At 43.3% G+C, this 21366-nt stretch overlaps 1 protein-coding gene across 1 annotated transcript in view; it reads left to right on the forward strand.

Moving 5' to 3' along the window:
* Nucleotides 1-21366, forward strand: part of LOC101796523 (microtubule-associated protein 1B) — a 127621-nt gene that overhangs the window by 55763 nt on the left and 50492 nt on the right. Inside the window, exon 3 of the mRNA XM_038169546.2 lies at nt 11243-11325. Coding sequence (XP_038025474.1) covers nt 11243-11325 — 83 coding nt within the window. The remainder of the gene's footprint in view (nt 1-11242; nt 11326-21366) is intronic.

Below are 21366 nucleotides of genomic sequence, written 5' to 3' on the forward strand. Positions count from 1 at the left end.
AGCCAGGGCTTTGACCTTTCCAAAGTATACAGGTAGACTTTACTGAGTTACTTGTTTGTCCTAATTGACCACGTGACTGAATGGGTGTAAAGCTTTACTGCCAGGGTTAAAGCAGGCCTTAGAGATTGAGTGGGATTTTCACAGCCCCTGGCACCCCTCCTCTTCTGGAAAAGTAGAACGGATGAATGGGGAAATTAAAAAACAACTTACTAAACTAATGTTAGAAACAAAATCTTCTTGGATAAAATGCTTACCCCTTGCACTGTTAAACGTATGGACGCAACCCAGAACTGATGTAGGAATTTCTCCTTTTGAAATGCTATATGGTATGCGTTATGATCTGGAGTTACCCCTTGACCATCCCCATCTGCAAGATGATCAATTAAAGCCCTACCTAATACAATTAATGAATAGGCGTAGGGAGTTGCAGAAAAAACGTCTGGTTGCACAGCGCCCCCCGTTGGATATGGCAATACACAAGGTACAGCCAGGAGATAAGGTCCTGGTGAGGACTTGGAAAGAAGTCTCACTAACGCCACAGTGGGAAGGCCCCTATGTTGTTTTGCTCACTACAGAAACAGAAGTTCGGACCGTGGAAAAGGGATGGATGCACGCCAGCCGTATTAAGGAACCCATCCGCAACGAAAAGTGGGAGGTTACTCCGGGAACTGAGGACCTGAAGCTCACCTTGCGACGGACCCGATAAGTATCGTGGGTAGAGGCAGAGGTCCTCCTAACCCCTGAAGAACACTACTGCTGCCGAGAAGAACTAAAACCTCGTAGTTGGCTGCAACCCAACTGACGAGTGAGGCAGAGGAGTGAATAGTGGGGAGAAATGGGCCTCAGCCATTCCTATCGGTATTTGGGGGTTCTCGCAGTGATTTCATCCTGCATAGCGACTCAACACCATCCACACCAGCCTTTTCAGTGGAGTCTAATAAGATGGGACGACACCACTATGATACAGCAAATCACTATGGCTGGTGCCCCTAGCTTTAAGACTGACCTTTGCAACATAACGACTGTGGGACCAATGTGTAATAATCAACGGATTTCTATTTGTGTCCAGCTTCTAATCCAGGAAGAAGTTACTGTAATTACCCAAGTCATTATTATTGCGCTTATTGGGGTTGTGAGACTATTGCCTCAGGATGGAATCCAGGGGCAGGTAGGGATAAGTACCTCCCTGTACAGTTTGGGCCTCGGGGCTGTGGCCACCGGAATAGGGTTGAGATAGTCTATCACCGAGGAGCTGGAAGTCGGCAAAAGGGGAACTGCACATTTCTGTGGGTAAATGTAACTAACCCTACAGATCAGGGATGGATCCTCAGAAAAAAATGGGGAGTAAGATATTATGAGAGTGGTGTCGACAGAGGAGGACTTATCCTGATTAAGAAAGAAAGGCCACCAGAAACGCCTCGAATCATCGAGTCTAACCAAGGATTGGGAGATAGAGGGCAACCTCATACCGTGCCCAATCCCGCACAACCTAACGAAAGCATGAGTATAAATGTAATTGAAGAAACACCCTCTCCAACACAGTTTCTTAACGTTACTGAGGGGAATATAGTTGCCACCGTAAGTGGTATGTGGAAAGTTATAAATGCCAGCTTCCAAGTACTCAATCAAACGAACCCAGGCATAACCAGAGGTTGCTGGCTGTGTGTTAGTGCTAGACCTCCGTACTATGAAGCAATAGGAGACGTGGGGGCCTCTGAGTACTCGAACGAGACTAACCCTCACAAATGTAACTGGGGGCAGGAGGTCAGGATAACGCTAACTCAAGTTACAGGAAAGGGTAGATGTATAGGGACAGTTCCAAAAGGGAAAAAGGATTTATGTAATGTTACTGAGAACGGATATCAGTCACACAACTGGTTAATTCCTGCAAACAACACCAGATGGGTATGTTCATCTCTGGGGGTAACTCCATGCTTATCTTTAAAGCTGTTCAACTCTTCACATGATTTCTGTGTACAGGTAGTGATCATACCCAGGATTCTTTACCATTCTGAGGAATATATGTACATCCAACATACTTTAGCAGAATATCATTTACAAAGAAGGGAACCTATTACGGCTGTCACCTTAGCCACACTAATGGCTCTCGGGGCTGCAGGAGCAGGAACTGGAATTGCCTCCCTGGTAAAACAAAGTCAGGAATTTACCTCTCTATGCATTGCTGTAGATGAGGATTTGGCCCGCATTGAACAATCCATATGGGCTTTAGAAAAATCTGTTAGATCCCTATCTGAAGTGGTGCTTCAAAATCGTAGGGGATTGGATCTGATCTTCCTGCAACAAGGAGGACTATGTGCAGCCTTAGGAGAGGAATGTTGTGTATATGCTGATCATACTGGAGTAGTGAGAAACACAATGACCAAATTATGGGAAGGGTTAGAAAAACGCAAAAGGGAAAATGAAGCCCGCCAGAATTGGTACGAATCCTGGTTTAATTATTCACCTTGGCTTACCACACTATTGTCAACTATAGCGGGACCTTTATTACTAATAATAATAGCATTGACTTTTGGGCCATGTATTTTCAATAGGGTAATTGCAATTGTAAAAAGTCGATTAGAAGCTGCTCATCTTATGCTTGTGCGTGCTAAGTATGAATCTCTTGAGCAGGAGGTGGACGACGCAGAAACTTTGATGCTCAGCAAGCAAATATTGCAAAAATTCAATGAACAAAATATGTTAGAAAAAGAAAAAGGAGGGATTTTGATAAATTAGTAGGGGGTTTGTTCATTGTCCTTGAGAATTTAAAGAATCTACTGAGGAGATAAGGTTTCACAACTCACGGCATTGTGACATGGGGACAAATGGGGAAGGGGGGCTGGGTAAACATCCTTGTTAAAACAAAGATTCTGTAAGATACCACCCACCCACTGCAAGACATCCTGTTTTGCCCCCACCTGAACACAAGCACAACGGGTGATCACCGGAGGAAGAATAATGACCCCCAACAACAGACTGCGCAGCCTCAGAACAAGTCTCAACAAGTCGACAAGTCAACAGGTCTCGACAAGCTGGAACTTGAATGCTATAAAACAGCAACACTGGAAAGGGAAGTTGCGTGTCGTGGTGGAGCAGAGATTCCCCAGCTGCCCAGCGCTGTTTTGCTTGTGTCTGCTTACTTGATTAATAAAATAATTTCAGTAGACCAGTAAATTGTGTGGTCTAATTTATAACACTTGCACGGGGGAGTGCTTGGAAGTACACCCCCATTTTTCAGAATCGGAACATTAGTGTGTGATACACTGCAGAAGGGAAATTTCTGTAGCAACATACTGACGAGGGCTAGGAAAAATGGGAAATATGAGTTCCAGGGGACAGGGAGATATCCCTGGGGGAGTGCCTACTAATAGTTCTTCCTGAAGAATGGTAAGAAATTGGAAACATAAAATTAGAGGAGATTGTAAAAGAAAGAAAAAAAAAAAAAGGTTAAATATTGTGTATCAGTCTGGACAAAAGAACCAATTAAGGAAACAGCAGTATTTTGGCCAAAATACGGGTCTGATGAAAATTCAGGCTTTAAATTTATGTGTAAACAGTAAGATTCCTTTTTCAGAGAAGGAGCCAAGTTATGCTCCCTATAATCCTATTATTGTACCCGTGGCAGCAGCAGTCACTCCAGGAAGGGAGACAGGGACTGTAATTAACACTATCCCTACAGAAGGATCGTACTCTAGGCTCTGGCAAGAATTAGAACAAGGTAGAAGATATATTGAGAATTTTGCCTTCCCTGATACTAACAGTACTAACACTAACTGTGTATCCTCTTAGGTGAACTACCCCCCCTCCTTACCAACAGAGAGGTTAGGACTTTTAAGAAGGAGAGGAAGTCTTTATTCGAGGACCCCAACAGCCTAGTTGAACAATTAGACCAGTTCCTACGACCTGACTTATACTCTTGGGGAAGGGAATTATGTCTATAAGTATGTTGTTTACAGGGAAAGAAATGGGAATGATCAGGAGGAGAGCTGCTATACAAGAATGCGAAAGAACTCATCCTCCAGGACCAGGGGTAATACCGGCAGAGCAGAAATACCCACTTGCCAATCCTGGCTGGAATAATAATAGTGTGCAACACAGAAATCATATCAGAGACTTGGGGTCAGAATGAGAAAGTACTCGGGGATGAGTCCCAAGGACCCGGTATCCCAAGGGCTCTTGAAAGTTCATTGTGTGATTAAAGCCTGTCAAGATACACAGAAAATGCTCCAGAAGGTGGGGGGATGTAGTGAACAGTCACTGGGGGGCCCTCCTGCGGGAGGCCCTGGAGGTGTGTGTCCGGAGGGGAGATGAGAAGGAAAAGCAGAGAGTGAAACTAATGGTATTGACTGTGCAGTGGGTAGTGAGGCAGAGGGTTGGGGAAAGAGGAAGAAAATCTTCAGGGGGAGTCAGGGCCAGGATGGAAAGGAGAGGAAGAGAGATGAAGGAATGGCAGGCAAAGAAGGCTGCCTGTGTTGTGGCCTGAATCCTAGCAGGGACAGGCTTTGATAAGATGTTTTAAGTGGGGCCAGGCTGGCCACTTCGAATAGGAATATCCGGAGTGGAAGAAGGAGGAAAGAAGGAAAATGGGATGAAATATGGTATACTGATATGTTGTTTCAGCATCCTGGAGGTAGAAAGGTATGGAATTAAGTTGGCCCTTGACTGAGACTTTGTGAGACTTTGGTGAAAGTGCAGGCTGTAGAAAGAAAGATAGAAAGAAGTGTTTAAAAAAAAAAAGATTACCTAAGGTGTTAAAGGTGTGGTATGTAGCATTTGACAGAGCTGTTTGAAGTTGAATGAGCAGGGAAAGGGGATGTAGGCATTATCTAAGTAACAGTCTAGAAGTTTTGGTATATTTGCTGTGGTGTTTGGTCAGTTTCCCAAGTATCAGGGAGGGGGACTGGGGGGGGACAGCCTGCTCCACCAGGAGCCACAGGCTGCAGGGGGGCTTCAGCTCCAGCACCTGGAGCGCCTCCTCCCTCTCCTTCTGCGCTGACTTTGATGTCTGCAGGGAGGTTTCTCGCTCCTTGCTCTCCCAGCTGCTGTTGAGCAGCAGGTTTTTGTTTCTTTGTTTGTCTTCGTGGATGTGCTCTCACAGAGGCACGGACTGTGTTGCTCATGGCTTGGCTCTAGGCAGCGGTCGGCCCCTTTGGGGCCAGATGAAATTGTCCCTTATCTGCCACGGGGAGGCTTCTGAATTCTTCTCGTGAAGAAGAATCTTTCCCCCCCGCCCCCGCACCCGTGAAGAACCTTGCCATCGAACCCAATACACTGGGGCAGCTAGGTCATTACTGGTTTGTAAAGTATCAGGGATTAAATTAACTAATGAAACCCTAAAAAGTGATGGGGGTAGAAGGGGCTGGGATAACAGCTTTTGGGGGATACCAAGCTGAGACTAGGAGATAAAATGTTCGCTGGGCAATTATTGCATGTACCCAAGGCAGGGACTAACTTGTTGGGAAGGTATTTGATGATGAAATTGGCATTCAACTAGTCAATTTTTAGACTGGAATAACAGTTAATGGAGTAATTATTAATGGAGTGCTCTCAGGCCCTGAGAGCAAAGATATACTCACCTCTAATTGGAAAGACCCTGAAATGGGGGCGGAAGCAACAATACAGATGGTTGGTTTTACCTCAGGGGTTTACAGGGCCACCTATTTATTTGGGCAAGTTCTAGAACAGATTTTGGAGCAATTCCAACCTCCCGAGGAGGTGTTACTGTTACAAATATGTGGATGATCTTTTATTTTCAGGACAGGAGAAAACGGTTGTGAAGGAAGCTACTAACAAGCTATCCAACTTTCTGGGAAAGCAGGGCTTGGGAGTACTGAAAAATAAATTACAATATTTAGAAAGAGAAGTCGGGTATTTAAGGCATCTAATGTCTGAAGGAAAACAAAGAATAAATGCAGAGAGGATTCAGGGAATTGTTGAAAATTAAGAAAGAACTAAAAAGTTTTAAAAGAAAGATTTTTTTTAAGGAATCAAGAGCCATGAAGTCTGAAGGAAAATGGATACTCCCTGATGGGAGAGAAATGCTGAATAAAGCACCAATGAGGCAAATATTAACTGTTTTACATCAAGAGAGTCATTGGGAGGTGCAAGCAATGTGTGATGTTGTGCTAAGAAAGTATGTCTGTGTAGGAATATACACTTCAGTGAAGTGCAGAGGATGTACCATATGTCAAAAGGTAAATAAAAAGGTCTTCTGTAAGCCATCTAGAGGGGGACGGGAGCCAGGAATTTGACCTTTCCAAAGTATACAGGTAGACTTTACTGAGTTACTTGTTTGTCCTAATTGACCACGTGACTGGATGGGTGTAAAGCTTTACTGCCAGGGTTAAAGCAGGCCTTAGAGATTGAGTGGGATTTTCACAGCCCCTGGCACCCCTCCTCTTCTGGGAAGGTAGAGCGAATGAACCAGACATTAAAGAATCAATTAACTAAATTAGTGTTAGAAACCCAACTTCCTTGGGTAAAATACTTACTCCTACAGGTTCAAACAGCACCAAGAAAGGATATAGGAATTTCACCACATGAGATGCTGTTCAGATTGCTCTATCTGGGCAGGAGGGATGAGATACCACAATTCAAAACAAGAGAGTTTCCTTAAGACCTGTATTCTGGGGTTGTCCTCTTCTTTGTCATCTCTCAGGACCTGTGGGCTGTTGGCTCAAACCCCACATTTGGAGTTCCCCATTCACTACAGTCACCCAGGAAACCGGGTCCTGATTTGGACCTGGAAAGAGTCAACTCTGGCCTGAATGGGAAGGACCATTACTAACCACTGAAACAGCCATAAGAACTGTGGAAAAAGGTTGGACTCACTATACTCGAGTGAAGGAGTCCGTCAACCCTAGTACCTGGGAAGCTGTTCCTACAGAAGACTTGTTGGAAGTTGAAATCGAAGAGAAAAATCTCATAGTGGACTCTGAGCAGGATAAAAACTTACAATTGTAAACTAACCTTTTATTTTCACAGGTAACTAACTAGTGTGACTTGTGATTGAGAGAAAGGACAGACCTATAGTGAATTGCAGTGCTCCCAAGGGGGGGGGGGTTGTTATAGTAGTAGTGTACATCTTATTCTTTGTATTAATAATTATTTGGAAACATAAGGTTTAAAAATAATTACATGGAAAAATCGATTACTAATTTTGTTTTTAGTGATTCTAGGCCTCAGAGAAGGCCTCGGTCAATTGGCAACTTGGAAAAGGCATGACCAGATAATAGCAAAAACGGGATACCCCATCAAAATATGGGTGACTGTGACAGAGGGTTACGTACCACAATCCGTTATGTTTGATGCTTGTGAGGTGTTAGCTTGTGGAGATTTAAATGTCCAACGACAATTGACCAGAGAGAACAAATAACTGGGAGAGACCCAACAGCCAGATTGAGAATAGCTGTATGGAAACAATCCTCTATTGCCATCAGAGAAAGGGAGAAACTCAAGGAGAAAACAGGAGAGAAAACAGGAGGCCCTCTGAAATGTGGCAGTTCAAACATTTGAGATTCAAACAGGGTATGGGGATGTGAATGCCTGGATAGAATGGGTCAAATATACCGTCCAGTCTCAATCGTAGCTACTGCTATGCTTGTGCCTCGGGATGACCAATTGCCCAGATAGTGCCCTTCCCATGGGGGTGGACCAAGGATTCCCAGGGGATGCGATGTATGATTGCATTGTACCAAAAAAAGACTGCCTGGGGAAGTGAGGCCTGTAAGTGTCTCTCTTTGCTGTTCCCTCCCTTGCGTGATAGCAATATCAGGGTTCCCCCTGCATTCTCTACAGCTATAGGTAACCATACAGCCTGCCTCTCACGGCAGGGTGTGAGTGCTACTTGGCATCTGGGAGAATTTGCCTTGTGCTACCAAGGACTTGATGGGAAACTGCTCAAGACTAGAGATCCCCAGGGCAGATCTCTGGTGGTACAGTGGAGGGAAGATCTTACGGTCCACCCTACCATCTAACTGGGGAGGCACTTGTGCACTTGTTCAATTAGCTATACCCTTCACCCTGGCATTTGAAAGAGAAACATCGCAATTACTCAGAAGAAGTAAAAGAGGCTTAGGAATATCATTTGATGATAGAGTATACATAGATTCTATTGGCGTACCTAGAGGAGTTCCGGATGAACATAAAGCCAGAAATCAAATTGCTGCAGGGTTTGAGTCACTGTTCTGGTGGGTAACAATCAATAAAAATGTGGATTGGATTACTTATATCTATTATAATCAGCAGAGATTCATCAATTATACCAGGGATGTGATGAGAGGAATCGCTGAACAACTAGATGCCACCAGCAAAATGGCTTGGGAAAACAGAACATCATTAGATATGATGCTCGCGGAGGAAGGAGGTGTGTGTGTGTGTGTGATACTGAGCAACCACTGTTGCACTCTTATACCCAACAATACTGTCCCAGATGGCTCAGTAACTAGAGCATTGCAAGGGCTTACCACCCTTGCCAGTGAATTGGCAGAAAAAGTAGGCATATTTACATTCTTGATCGTAGTTGTAGGAGTTTTGACAGCCATTGGTTGCTGCATTATCCCCTGTGTAAGAGGACTAGTACAGTGGTTAACTGAAACTGCACTATTGAAACAAATGACCATGGAGCCACCACCTTACTCAGATAAGGTGATAATGAGGAGATGGAAAGCAAAGAAAGAAAAGAAGAAGAAGAAATCTACCAAATTACACCTTAGAGAAAGGTTTTGCAAAAATCAACAGTTTATAAAAAAGAAAAGGGGGGAATTGTGGGAATAGAAATGTTGTTTTTGCAGATTTACATTGTTTAGAGGGAAGGAATGTGGTGCTGAGATATGCTTACAGTGATAAGAAAGCTTAGCAGGCGACCTTGTAAAATGCAGATAACCAGACTCCTTAGGACAATTAGGTGAAAATCGCGGTGTTAAGTCAAGTCAGATAAGTGAAGAAACATTACCACTTCAAGCAGTAAAAATGTCAAAAGAAATTTGAAATGTAACAGGCTGGCAACTGAAGGCCATGCATTGTCTGTGAAGCATCAGATAGATTGTGAACCTGGATTACCCACTCAGTGGGGAAACAGGGGAGGGTCCTGTCATCAAAAAGTATATAAACTGTGTTTTGGAACTAGTAGATGAGCTCTCCTGCTTTTGGGGTGCCCGCCATTGCAATTGCGAATAAATTACTACTTCACTGAGATCCTCGCCTGAGCCTAAGTTATTGTCTACAGAGTGTTTCTCACAACATGCAGTGCAGGTGTATGTTGCAAGTATTCACTTTGCTTCTTGTAGGGGAAGTTTGCAGCCCATGCTGGCTTTCCAGCTGCTGTGGCTAAGCTGCTAATATTTCCTGGAAAACTTTATTTAAAACCACCTGTGCATGTTACAGGACTGTGTAGTCTCAGCTATATCTGTGGTGTATATAAGTCCATAAAAATACAGGGCCATACGCTCAGCTGGTGACAGTTACTCTAGTCCCTGATCCACACCAGTTCAGTGAGACCAAGGTGAGTAACAGGGAGTCCTCCTGTCAGGGAGAAGAGGCAGGACCCATTGCTATTGCTAGTTTTGTTGTTGTTGTTTTTTTTTTTTTTTTAATTGTCTTGAATTTCTGGAGTTTCTGGCCCCTAGGACTGTTGTATGAAAAAGCAGATCCTTTCCCCAGTGTGCAATAATCCAATTCTCACACACTCAGGAGAGCTATTGCTCTTATTTAGGCCTGGGTGCTCGTTGGATTTTCCACAAGTCAAGCACACCTGTAATAAATGACTGAGTCCCAAATAGGATTGCAATTAAAGTTTACAATTTATTAAACGAATAGAGGCAAGCAAACAGCGCTGGGTGCGCCAGGAATCTCTGCTCCACCAAGACGCACACCTATTACATCAGGCAGCTGGTTTTTATGCTCCTAGGCTAATACATATTCATTACTACTTAGAAAAGGAAGGGTTATTATAATTAGTTCCTGGAATCCGAACCCTCCCACTGGCGCATGCGTATCAGTCTCCGGTGGTCCCTCTGGGGGTCTTGTGCTGAAGGCTCGTAGTCTTCCTCCCAGGCTTTGTTCTTCAGTTGTCCTTCAGCTTATCTCTCTCCTCATTTAGTAGTCTCTGGGCCAGATGTCAGAGACTTTTGCAGTGTCTTGTGCAATAGTCAGCAGTTATCTCAAAACCCTTCTTTCTCTTATCTCCTTCAAGGGGGAATGGGAAAAAGTTGTGCCAGGGGAGTTTTAGGTTGGATGTTAGGAAGAACTTCTTTACCGAAAGGGTTATTAAACATTGGAACAGGCTGCCCAGGGAAGTGGTGGAGTCACCATCCCTGGAGGTGTTTAAAAGACGTTTAGATGTAGAGCTTAGGGATATGGTTTAGTGGAGGACTGTTAGTGTTAGGTCAGAGGTTGGACTCGATGATCTTGAGGTCTCTTCCAACCTAGAAATTCTGTGATTCTGTGATTCCTAGTCTCAGACCTGGGCATCAATGTTAACCCTTCAAATCCCCTATTGACACGAATTGCTAGACCATTCCTTTGCAAGATGCAAGAACTATCTATATTAACCACTCTGTTTTTCTTAGACTTGTGGTTACACAAGGGTATGTAAGACAGAATGTCACATTTCATCATATCATGCGGCCCTAGCATTGTTCCATATTGACACAAATCAGATGAACACATTTCACACACCTAATGCCAGTTTCTTGATTAAATGTATCGTCATACTTCTTGGCTCCTTTTCAGGACCTTCTGTGCATGTCTTCTTTTCTTTGGGGGTCCTTTCTGGTCTTTGGTGGTCTTTTCTGATGAAGTACCCTAACCCTTTTTAATCCATATATGGTCACATGTCACCTAAGGACAATTTAAGGCTACTTTCTCTTGCCAACTTTCTATTGTTTCTTACAGAAGGAGTATTTTGTCCCAGATCAAAGGGAACTTAGGTTAAATGATAAACATTCTTTTTTGGTCCTGTACTACATAAATGATACTTGATTATAGGGACGTTTATTTAAACATAGACAATACCTCTTCTTTTCCAAGGGAGAGTTTGTTCCATTACAGGACAACATGATAACGTATTTCTGAAGACATGAGCCAGTTCAGCTGTTGTGGCCAGTGTGTGATGCTCTTGGTTACCAGAGAGCTACTGAATGGTGGGACATATAGCTAGCTCATGGAAAGTGCTGGTTTAAACCATGCTGGATGTCTGGTTTAATTTAAATTTTCTTTTATTTTTTTCTCTCTGTGCTTGCAGGTCGGAAAATTCTTCACCATACAAGTAATGTCTTAGAAACTGTAGTCCTGATCAATCCCTCAGATGAAGCAGTTAGTACTGAGGTAAGTCAGTCAGAAATATTTCATTGCATGGACCATACTGTTACTGTAAAAGTCGATCAAAGAAGTTCTCTTAAGACTCAATTTGGAGTTTTAGAAAGCAGGCATTCTTTAATTGCTGTGCCAGACACACAGGGGATCGCTCCACCTAGTGTGCGTGCTGAATCGTTCAAGCTACGGGGGTTATATACAAACAGAATACACATATTCATTAGATTTCCAAGAAAGAATTAACATATTCATACAATTTCCCTACTCATGAAAATATGTAAATGTACCGGATGCATGTGCATTTGTTTCTACTGGTGGTCTTTCTGGGTCTTCTGGTGGTCATCGATAGTCAATTTAGGCTTGCATACTAAGATAAGTCATTTACATATCAAAGGACCTATGCATACCATGAGTTCCTCGCCTATTCTTTTTCAGACACATCCTCCAGGCCTGGGTTATCTTGACCTCCTCCCCCATCCTGGGACAGAGTTCTGTATGGTCTTATAGATAAGGCTGACTAATTAGTGGGTAAGGTGATGCTAGAGATACAGAGTTTCTAGACTTCCTTCTATTTAACTAAACATAGTAAAGGTTTGGCTCATCCGTTCATAAAATATTTCAGATTTGGTTCTATTACTCTACCAGGGAGAAAACCATATGTCCTTCTGACTCAGTATCAACAGGAGCTGCATTACGTGGACAGGATGAGAGCAGGGCCTAACTATGGATGAAGAGGCATGTTAGGAGCAAATATCATCAAAATCATCAGCCATCCCTTGATTTTTTTCTTCCTGGTTTCCCAGGCTCCTGGTAAAATGTCAGCGGTGTAGGATAGAAACACACCTCTGATCTCAGTGCTCCTTTCCTCATAATGCACCAAATTTTCTTTTGCTGAAGTGGAGGCATCTGTGCTGAAACTGCATCTGCTTTTCTTCTGCTTTTCTTCTGCTCCTCCATTGCCTGGTAGCTCTGAATGCCTATTTTGCACATGAAAAAGAGCTTGAAAAAAAACTGGTTGCCCTGAGTCAAATTTAGATCTTTGAGAAGAATTACATCTATGTGTTATGTCCTTCAAAATGCACATGAAACGATCAATAGACTTTGGAGAGTGCCCCGGAAAAGAATTGTCAAATCCTCATTAACTCACTAGTGATGCAGTGAAAACTCAATAACCAAAGTTATTAAGCAGGTATTCTTTATTATGGCACCGTGTGTGTGTGGGGATCGCTCCGCCAAATACACACACCAAGGATGTGCAGTGTGCTTATTAGTGGGATAAATACATATTCATTTAATTTCCCGTAAGTGTCTTGCATATTCATCAGGTCTCTGAAGAATCATTAACATGGGTTCCTGCCCCTGTTCGCATGTGTACTGGAGTCCTTGGGTGGTCATCCGAGATACTCTGGTGGTCTTTTGATGAAGGCCAGAAGTCTTCCTCGCTGCTAAACTTCTGACCTTTCCTTTCTTTGACAGACTTCAGCAGTCCAAGCCAGTTCTTGCTGGTGCCATTATCTATGCATATACACTTTTACTCCCTTAACTTAGGGGTCGTTAACATATAATTGCCTTAGCTAAGACCTATGGAATCAACATTCTTTACCTTGTTCCCTGTCTCAAGTCCCCCCTTTTCTTTATCTTAAGCAAATTCTTTTGCTTATAGCACTCCTTGATTCAAAGTTTTCATAAAATTCTTACCAGTTTTTACTTGGTGCTTGATTTGGTTACACTTCCAGGTTTCATAATCATCTAGGCCTTTTATACAGCACCAAAATGCATACTGTACCAATACACAGGTTAAGAATACTAATAAAAGCAAGATTAATATTCCTATAAGTAACTGCTTAAGCTAAGAAAGGTTTAGTAACCAAGAAGTCATTTTCTTCCATAAATCTCGAAAACCCCATGAGGTGTCACCTTGAACTACATTATGTAAGATCTTGATCTTTTCCAGATATTTTCTGAAATCAGTCTCAATTCGTCCTGCCTCATTTATATACATACAGCAACTAATATTTATTAAAGTGCATACTTCCCCTTGGGAGGCTAATAAAAGGTCTAAAGCCTAAAATGTTCTTATTGATTTGTTCTAGTTGCTTGCCCCAAACTATAATGTTATAAATGAAGTCTCAACTCAATCTGAATTTAGTAATATTTATAAAAGGAATATTTATAAATGGCAAGTAAACAAGGCTGTGTGTGCGGGGAGTCTATGCTCTACCAACGCGCACACATGAACATTGAACCTTCTAAATATACAGAGCATTGCTTTTACATACTAAACCCAAGTACGCCTATACATCTGTACTATCAGAAAAGGTAGCAAACAATTCTTTAAGTCTATTACTATTAATGTCCATGACTGGGGGAGCATAGTTGGCCTGGTTGAAGTGCTCCCATAACTTCCATGACTTAACAGTCTCAATTTTCCATTCCTTTTCTTGATTACAAACACAGGAGAATTCCAGGGCTAGTCATGGGAACAATACGTCTTGCTTTAAGTTGTTAAGCAACTTGGTCTTCGGGCCTTATGTATCCTAACCTTCCCGGATCCAAGAAAAACATATCAGTCTCCTTTTCAAGGCCAATAGGGCCTGGGTCTCCTTTTCAAGGCCAATAGGGCCTTTTCAAGGCCAATAGGGCCTGGGTCAAAAGGCACATCCAGGTCACCAAGGGGTGTAACAGCAAAGGCCTGAGATGGCAGTAGCGGCAGGGGGGCTGATGGTGTACCAGTCGGATCAGTAAACGAGCCCACAGCTCCCTCACTGTCTGACACACCACATGTTTCTGACTGTGGTTCCACATGGCTCTTTAAGGCCTAAGAGACTGCTCAACAGGTGCGGGGGGGGGGGGGAAAAGCTCCTACAACTACGATCAAGAATGTAAATATGCCTACTTTTTCTGCCAATTCACTGGCAAGGGTGGTAAGCCCTTGCAATGCTCTAGTTACTGAGCCATCTGGGACAGTATTGTTGGGTATGAGTGCAACAGTGGTTGCTCAGTATCACACACACACACACACCTCCTTCCTCCGCAAGCATCATATCTAATGATGTTCTGTTTTCCCAAGCCATTTTGCTGGTGGCATCTAGTTGTTCAGCGATTCCTCTCATCACATCCCTGGTATAATTGATGAATCTCTGCTGATTATAATAGATATAAGTAATCCAATCCACATTTTTATTGATTGTTACCCACCAGAACAGTGACTCAAACCCTGCAGCAATTTGATTTCTGGCTTTATGTTCATCCGGAACTCCTCTAGGTACGCCAATAGAATCTATGTATACTCTATCATCAAATGATATTCCTAAGCCTCTTTTACTTCTTCTGAGTAATTGCGATGTTTCTCTTTCAAATGCCAGGGTGAAGGGTATAGCTAATTGAACAAGTGCACAAGTGCCTCCCCAGTTAGATGGTAGGGTGGACCGTAAGATCTTCCCTCCACTGTACCACCAGAGATCTGCCCTGGGGATCTCTAGTCTTGAGCAGTTTCCCATCAAGTCCTTGGTAGCACAAGGCAAATTCTCCCAGATGCCAAGTAGCACTCACACCCTGCCGTGAGAGGCAGGCTGTATGGTTACCTATAGCTGTAGAGAATGCAGGGGGAACCCTGATATTGCTATCACGCAAGGGAGGGAACAGCAAAGAGAGACACTTACAGGCCTCACTTCCCCAGGCAGTCTTTTTTTGGTACAATGCAATCATACATCGCATCCCCTGGGAATCCTTGGTCCACCCCCATGGGAAGGGCACTATCTGGGCAATTGGTCATCCCGAGGCACAAGCATAGCAGTAGCTACGATTGAGACTGGACGGTATATTTGACCCATTCTATCCAGGCATTCACATCCCCATACCCTGTTTGAATCTCAAATGTTTGAACTGCCACATTTCAGAGGGCCTCCTGTTTTCTCTCCTGTTTTCTCCTTGAGTTTCTCCCTTTCTCTGATGGCAATAGAGGATTGTTTCCATACAGCTATTCTCAATCTGGCTGTTGGGTCTCTCCCAGTTATTTGTTCTCTCTGGTCAATTGTCGTTGGACATTTAAATCTCCACAAGCTAACACCTCACAAGCATCAAACATAACGGATTGTGGTACGTAACCCTCTGTCACAGTCACCCATATTTTGATGGGGTATCCCGTTTTTGCTATTATCTGGTCATGCCTTTTCCAAGTTGCCAATTGACCGAGGCCTTCTCTGAGGCCTAGAATCACTAAAAACAAAATTAGTAATCGATTTTTCCATGTAATTATTTTTAAACCTTATGTTTCCAAATAATTATTAATACAAAGAATAAGATGTACACTACTACTATAACAACCCCCCCCCCCTTGGGAGCACTGCAATTCACTATAGGTCTGTCCTTTCTCTCAATCACAAGTCACACTAGTTAGTTACCTGTGAAAATAAAAGGTTAGTTTACAATTGTAAGTTTTTATCCTGCTCAGAGTCCACTATGAGATTTTTCTCTTCGATTTCAACTTCCAACAAGTCTTCTGTAGGAACAGCTTCCCAGGTACTAGGGTTGACGGACTCCTTCACTCGAGTATAGTGAGTCCAACCTTTTTCCACAGTTCTTATGGCTGTTTCAGTGGTTAGTAATGGTCCTTCCCATTCAGGCCAGAGTTGACTCTTTCCAGGTCCAAATCAGGACCCGGTTTCCTGGGTGACTGTAGTGAATGGGGAACTCCAAATGTGGGGTTTGAGCCAACAGCCCACAGGTCCTGAGAGATGACAAAGAAGAGGACAACCCCAGAATACAGGTCTTAAGGAAACTCTCTTGTTTTGAATTGTGGTATCTCATCCCTCCTGCCCAGATAGAGCAATCTGAACAGCATCTCATGTGGTGAAATTCCTATATCCTTTCTTGGTGCTGTTTGAACCTGTAGGAGTAAGTATTTTACCCAAGGAAGTTGGGTTTCTAACACTAATTTAGTTAATTGATTCTTTAATGTCTGGTTCATTCGCTCTACCTTCCCAGAAGAGGAGGGGTGCCAGGGGCTGTGAAAATCCCACTCAATCTCTAAGGCCTGCTTTAACCCTGGCAGTAAAGCTTTACACCCATCCAGTCACGTGGTCAATTAGGACAAACAAGTAACTCAGTAAAGTCTACCTGTATACTTTGGAAAGGTCAAATTCCTGGCTCCCGTCCCCCTCTAGATGGCTTACAGAAGACCTTTTTATTTACCTTTTGACATATGGTACATCCTCTGCACTTCACTGAAGTGTATATTCCTACACAGACATACTTTCTTAGCACAACATCACACATTGCTTGCACCTCCCAATGACTCTCTTGATGTAAAACAGTTAATATTTGCCTCATTGGTGCTTTATTCAGCATTTCTCTCCCATCAGGGAGTATCCATTTTCCTTCAGACTTCATGGCTCTTGATTCCTTAAAAAAAATCTTTCTTTTAAAACTTTTTAGTTCTTTCTTAATTTTCAACAATTCCCTGAATCCTCTCTGCATTTATTCTTTGTTTTCCTTCAGACATTAGATGCCTTAAATACCCGACTTCTCTTTCTAAATATTGTAATTTATTTTTCAGTACTCCCAAGCCCTGCTTTCCCAGAAAGTTGGATAGCTTGTTAGTAGCTTCCTTCACAACCGTTTTCTCCTGTCCTGAAAATAAAAGATCATCCACATATTTGTAACAGTAACACCTCCTCGGGAGGTTGGAATTGCTCCAAAATCTGTTCTAGAACTTGCCCAAATAAATAGGTGGCCCTGTAAACCCCTGAGGTAAAACCAACCATCTGTATTGTTGCTTCCGCCCCCATTTCAGGGTCTTTCCAATTAGAGGTGAGTATATCTTTGCTCTCAGGGCCTGAGAGCACTCCATTAATAATTACTCCATTAACTGTTATTCCAGTCTAAAAATTGACTAGTTGAATGCCAATTTCATCATCAAATACCTTCCCAACAAGTTAGTCCCTGCCTTGGGTACATGCAATAATTGCCCAGCGAACATTTTATCTCCTAGTCTCAGCTTGGTATCCCCCAAAAGCTGTTATCCCAGCCCCTTCTACCCCCATCACTTTTTAGGGTTTCATTAGTTAATTTAATCCCTGATACTTTACAAACCAGTAATGACCTAGCTGCCCCAGTGTATTGGGTTCGATGGCAAGGTTCTTCACGGGTGCGGGGGCGGGGGGGAAAGATTCTTCTTCACGAGAAGAATTCAGAAGCCTCCCCGTGGCAGATAAGGGACAATTTCATCTGGCCCCAAAGGGGCCGACCGCTGCCTAGAGCCAAGCCATGAGCAACACAGTCCGTGCCTCTGTGAGAGCACATCCACGAAGACAAACAAAGAAACAAAAACCTGCTGCTCAACAGCAGCTGGGAGAGCAAGGAGCGAGAAACCTCCCTGCAGACATCAAAGTCAGCGCAGAAGGAGAGGGAGGAGGCGCTCCAGGTGCTGGAGCTGAAGCCCCCCTGCAGCCTGTGGCTCCTGGTGGAGCAGGCTGTCCCCCCCCAGTCCCCCTCCCTGATACTTGGGAAACTGACCAAACACCACAGCAAATATACCAAAACTTCTAGACTGTTACTTAGATAATGCCTACATCCCCTTTCCCTGCTCATTCAACTTCAAACAGCTCTGTCAAATGCTACATACCACACCTTTAACACCTTAGGTAATCTTTTTTTTTTTAAACACTTCTTTCTATCTTTCTTTCTACAGCCTGCACTTTCACCAAAGTCTCACAAAGTCTCAGTCAAGGGCCAACTTAATTCCATACCTTTCTACCTCCAGGATGCTGAAACAACATATCAGTATACCATATTTCATCCCATTTTCCTTCTTTCCTCCTTCTTCCACTCCGGATATTCCTATTCGAAGTGGCCAGCCTGGCCCCACTTAAAACATCTTATCAAAGCCTGTCCCTGCTAGGATTCAGGCCACAACACAGGCAGCCTTCTTTGCCTGCCATTCCTTCATCTCTCTTCCTCTCCTTTCCATCCTGGCCCTGACTCCCCCTGAAGATTTTCTTCCTCTTTCCCCAACCCTCTGCCTCACTACCCACTGCACAGTCAATACCATTAGTTTCACTCTCTGCTTTTCCTTCTCATCTCCCCTCCGGACACACACCTCCAGGGCCTCCCGCAGGAGGGCCCCCCAGTGACTGTTCACTACATCCCCCCACCTTCTGGAGCATTTTCTGTGTATCTTGACAGGCTTTAATCACACAATGAACTTTCAAGAGCCCTTGGGATACCGGGTCCTTGGGACTCATCCCCGAGTACTTTCTCATTCTGACCCCAAGTCTCTGATATGATTTCTGTGTTGCACACTATTATTATTCCAGCCAGGATTGGCAAGTGGGTATTTCTGCTCTGCCGGTATTACCCCTGGTCCTGGAGGATGAGTTCTTTCGCATTCTTGTATAGCAGCTCTCCTCCTGATCATTCCCATTTCTTTCCCTGTAAACAACATACTTATAGACATAATTCCCTTCCCCAAGAGTATAAGTCAGGTCGTAGGAACTGGTCTAATTGTTCAACTAGGCTGTTGGGGTCCTCGAATAAAGACTTCCTCTCCTTCTTAAAAGTCCTAACCTCTCTGTTGGTAAGGAGGGGGGGTAGTTCACCTAAGAGGATACACAGTTAGTGTTAGTACTGTTAGTATCAGGGAAGGCAAAATTCTCAATATATCTTCTACCTTGTTCTAATTCTTGCCAGAGCCTAGAGTACGATCCTTCTGTAGGGATAGTGTTAATTACAGTCCCTGTCTCCCTTCCTGGAGTGACTGCTGCTGCCACGGGTACAATAATAGGATTATAGGGAGCATAACTTGGCTCCTTCTCTGAAAAAGGAATCTTACTGTTTACACATAAATTTAAAGCCTGAATTTTCATCAGACCCGTATTTTGGCCAAAATACTGCTGTTTCCTTAATTGGTTCTTTTGTCCAGACTGATACACAATATTTAACCTTTTTTTTTTTTTCTTTCTTTTACAATCTCCTCTAATTTTATGTTTCCAATTTCTTACCATTCTTCAGGAAGAACTATTAGTAGGCACTCCCCCAGGGATATCTCCCTGTCCCCTGGAACTCATATTTCCCATTTTTCCTAGCCCTCGTCAGTATGTTGCTACAGAAATTTCCCTTCTGCAGTGTATCACACACTAATGTTCCGATTCTGAAAAATGGGGGTGTACTTCCAAGCACTCCCCCGTGCAAGTGTTATAAATTAGACCACACAATTTACTGGTCTACTGAAATTATTTTATTAATCAAGTAAGCAGACACAAGCAAAACAGCGCTGGGCAGCTGGGGAATCTCTGCTCCACCACGACACGCAACTTCCCTTTCCAGTGTTGCTGTTTTATAGCATTCAAGTTCCAGCTTGTCGAGACCTGTTGACTTGTCGACTTGTTGAGACTTGTTCTGAGGCTGCGCAGTCTGTTGTTGGGGGTCATTATTCTTCCTCCGGTGATCACCCGTTGTGCTTGTGTTCAGGTGGGGGCAAAACAGGATGTCTTGCAGTGGGTGGGTGGTATCTTACAGAATCTTTGTTTTAACAAGGATGTTTACCCAGCCCCCCTTCCCCATTTGTCCCCATGTCACAATGCCGTGAGTTGTGAAACCTTATCTCCTCAGTAGATTCTTTAAATTCTCAAGGACAATGAACAAACCCCCTACTAATTTATCAAAATCCCTCCTTTTTCTTTTTCTAACATATTTTGTTCATTGAATTTTTGCAATATTTGCTTGCTGAGCATCAAAGTTTCTGCGTCGTCCACCTCCTGCTCAAGAGATTCATACTTAGCACGCACAAGCATAAGATGAGCAGCTTCTAATCGACTTTTTACAATTGCAATTACCCTATTGAAAATACATGGCCCAAAAGTCAATGCTATTATTATTAGTAATAAAGGTCCCGCTATAGTTGACAATAGTGTGGTAAGCCAAGGTGAATAATTAAACCAGGATTCGTACCAATTCTGGCGGGCTTCATTTTCCCTTTTGCGTTTTTCTAACCCTTCCCATAATTTGGTCATTGTGTTTCTCACTACTCCAGTATGATCAGCATATACACAACATTCCTCTCCTAAGGCTGCACATAGTCCTCCTTGTTGCAGGAAGATCAGATCCAATCCCCTACGATTTTGAAGCACCACTTCAGATAGGGATCTAACAGATTTTTCTAAAGCCCATATGGATTGTTCAATGCGGGCCAAATCCTCATCTACAGCAATGCATAGAGAGGTAAATTCCTGACTTTGTTTTACCAGGGAGGCAATTCCAGTTCCTGCTCCTGCAGCCCCGAGAGCCATTAGTGTGGCTAAGGTGACAGCCGTAATAGGTTCCCTTCTTTGTAAATGATATTCTGCTAAAGTATGTTGGATGTACATATATTCCTCAGAATGGTAAAGAATCCTGGGTATGATCACTACCTGTACACAGAAATCATGTGAAGAGTTGAACAGCTTTAAAGATAAGCATGGAGTTACCCCCAGAGATGAACATACCCATCTGGTGTTGTTTGCAGGAATTAACCAGTTGTGTGACTGATATCCGTTCTCAGTAACATTACATAAATCCTTTTTCCCTTTTGGAACTGTCCCTATACATCTACCCTTTCCTGTAACTTGAGTTAGCGTTATCCTGACCTCCTGCCCCCAGTTACATTTGTGAGGGTTAGTCTCGTTCGAGTACTCAGAGGCCCCCACGTCTCCTATTGCTTCATAGTACGGAGGTCTAGCACTAACACACAGCCAGCAACCTCTGGTTATGCCTGGGTTCGTTTGATTGAGTACTTGGAAGCTGGCATTTATAACTTTCCACATACCACTTACGGTGGCAACTATATTCCCCTCAGTAACGTTAAGAAACTGTGTTGGAGAGGGTGTTTCTTCAATTACATTTATACTCATGCTTTCGTTAGGTTGTGCGGGATTGGGCACGGTATGAGGTTGCCCTCTATCTCCCAATCCTTGGTTAGACTCGATGATTCGAGGCGTTTCTGGTGGCCTTTCTTTCTTAATCAGGATAAGTCCTCCTCTGTCGACACCACTCTCATAATATCTTACTCCCCATTTT

This window comes from Anas platyrhynchos, chromosome W (genome assembly GCF_047663525.1).
Source record: "Anas platyrhynchos isolate ZD024472 breed Pekin duck chromosome W, IASCAAS_PekinDuck_T2T, whole genome shotgun sequence".
Classification (NCBI taxonomy): Eukaryota; Metazoa; Chordata; class Aves; order Anseriformes; family Anatidae; genus Anas; species Anas platyrhynchos.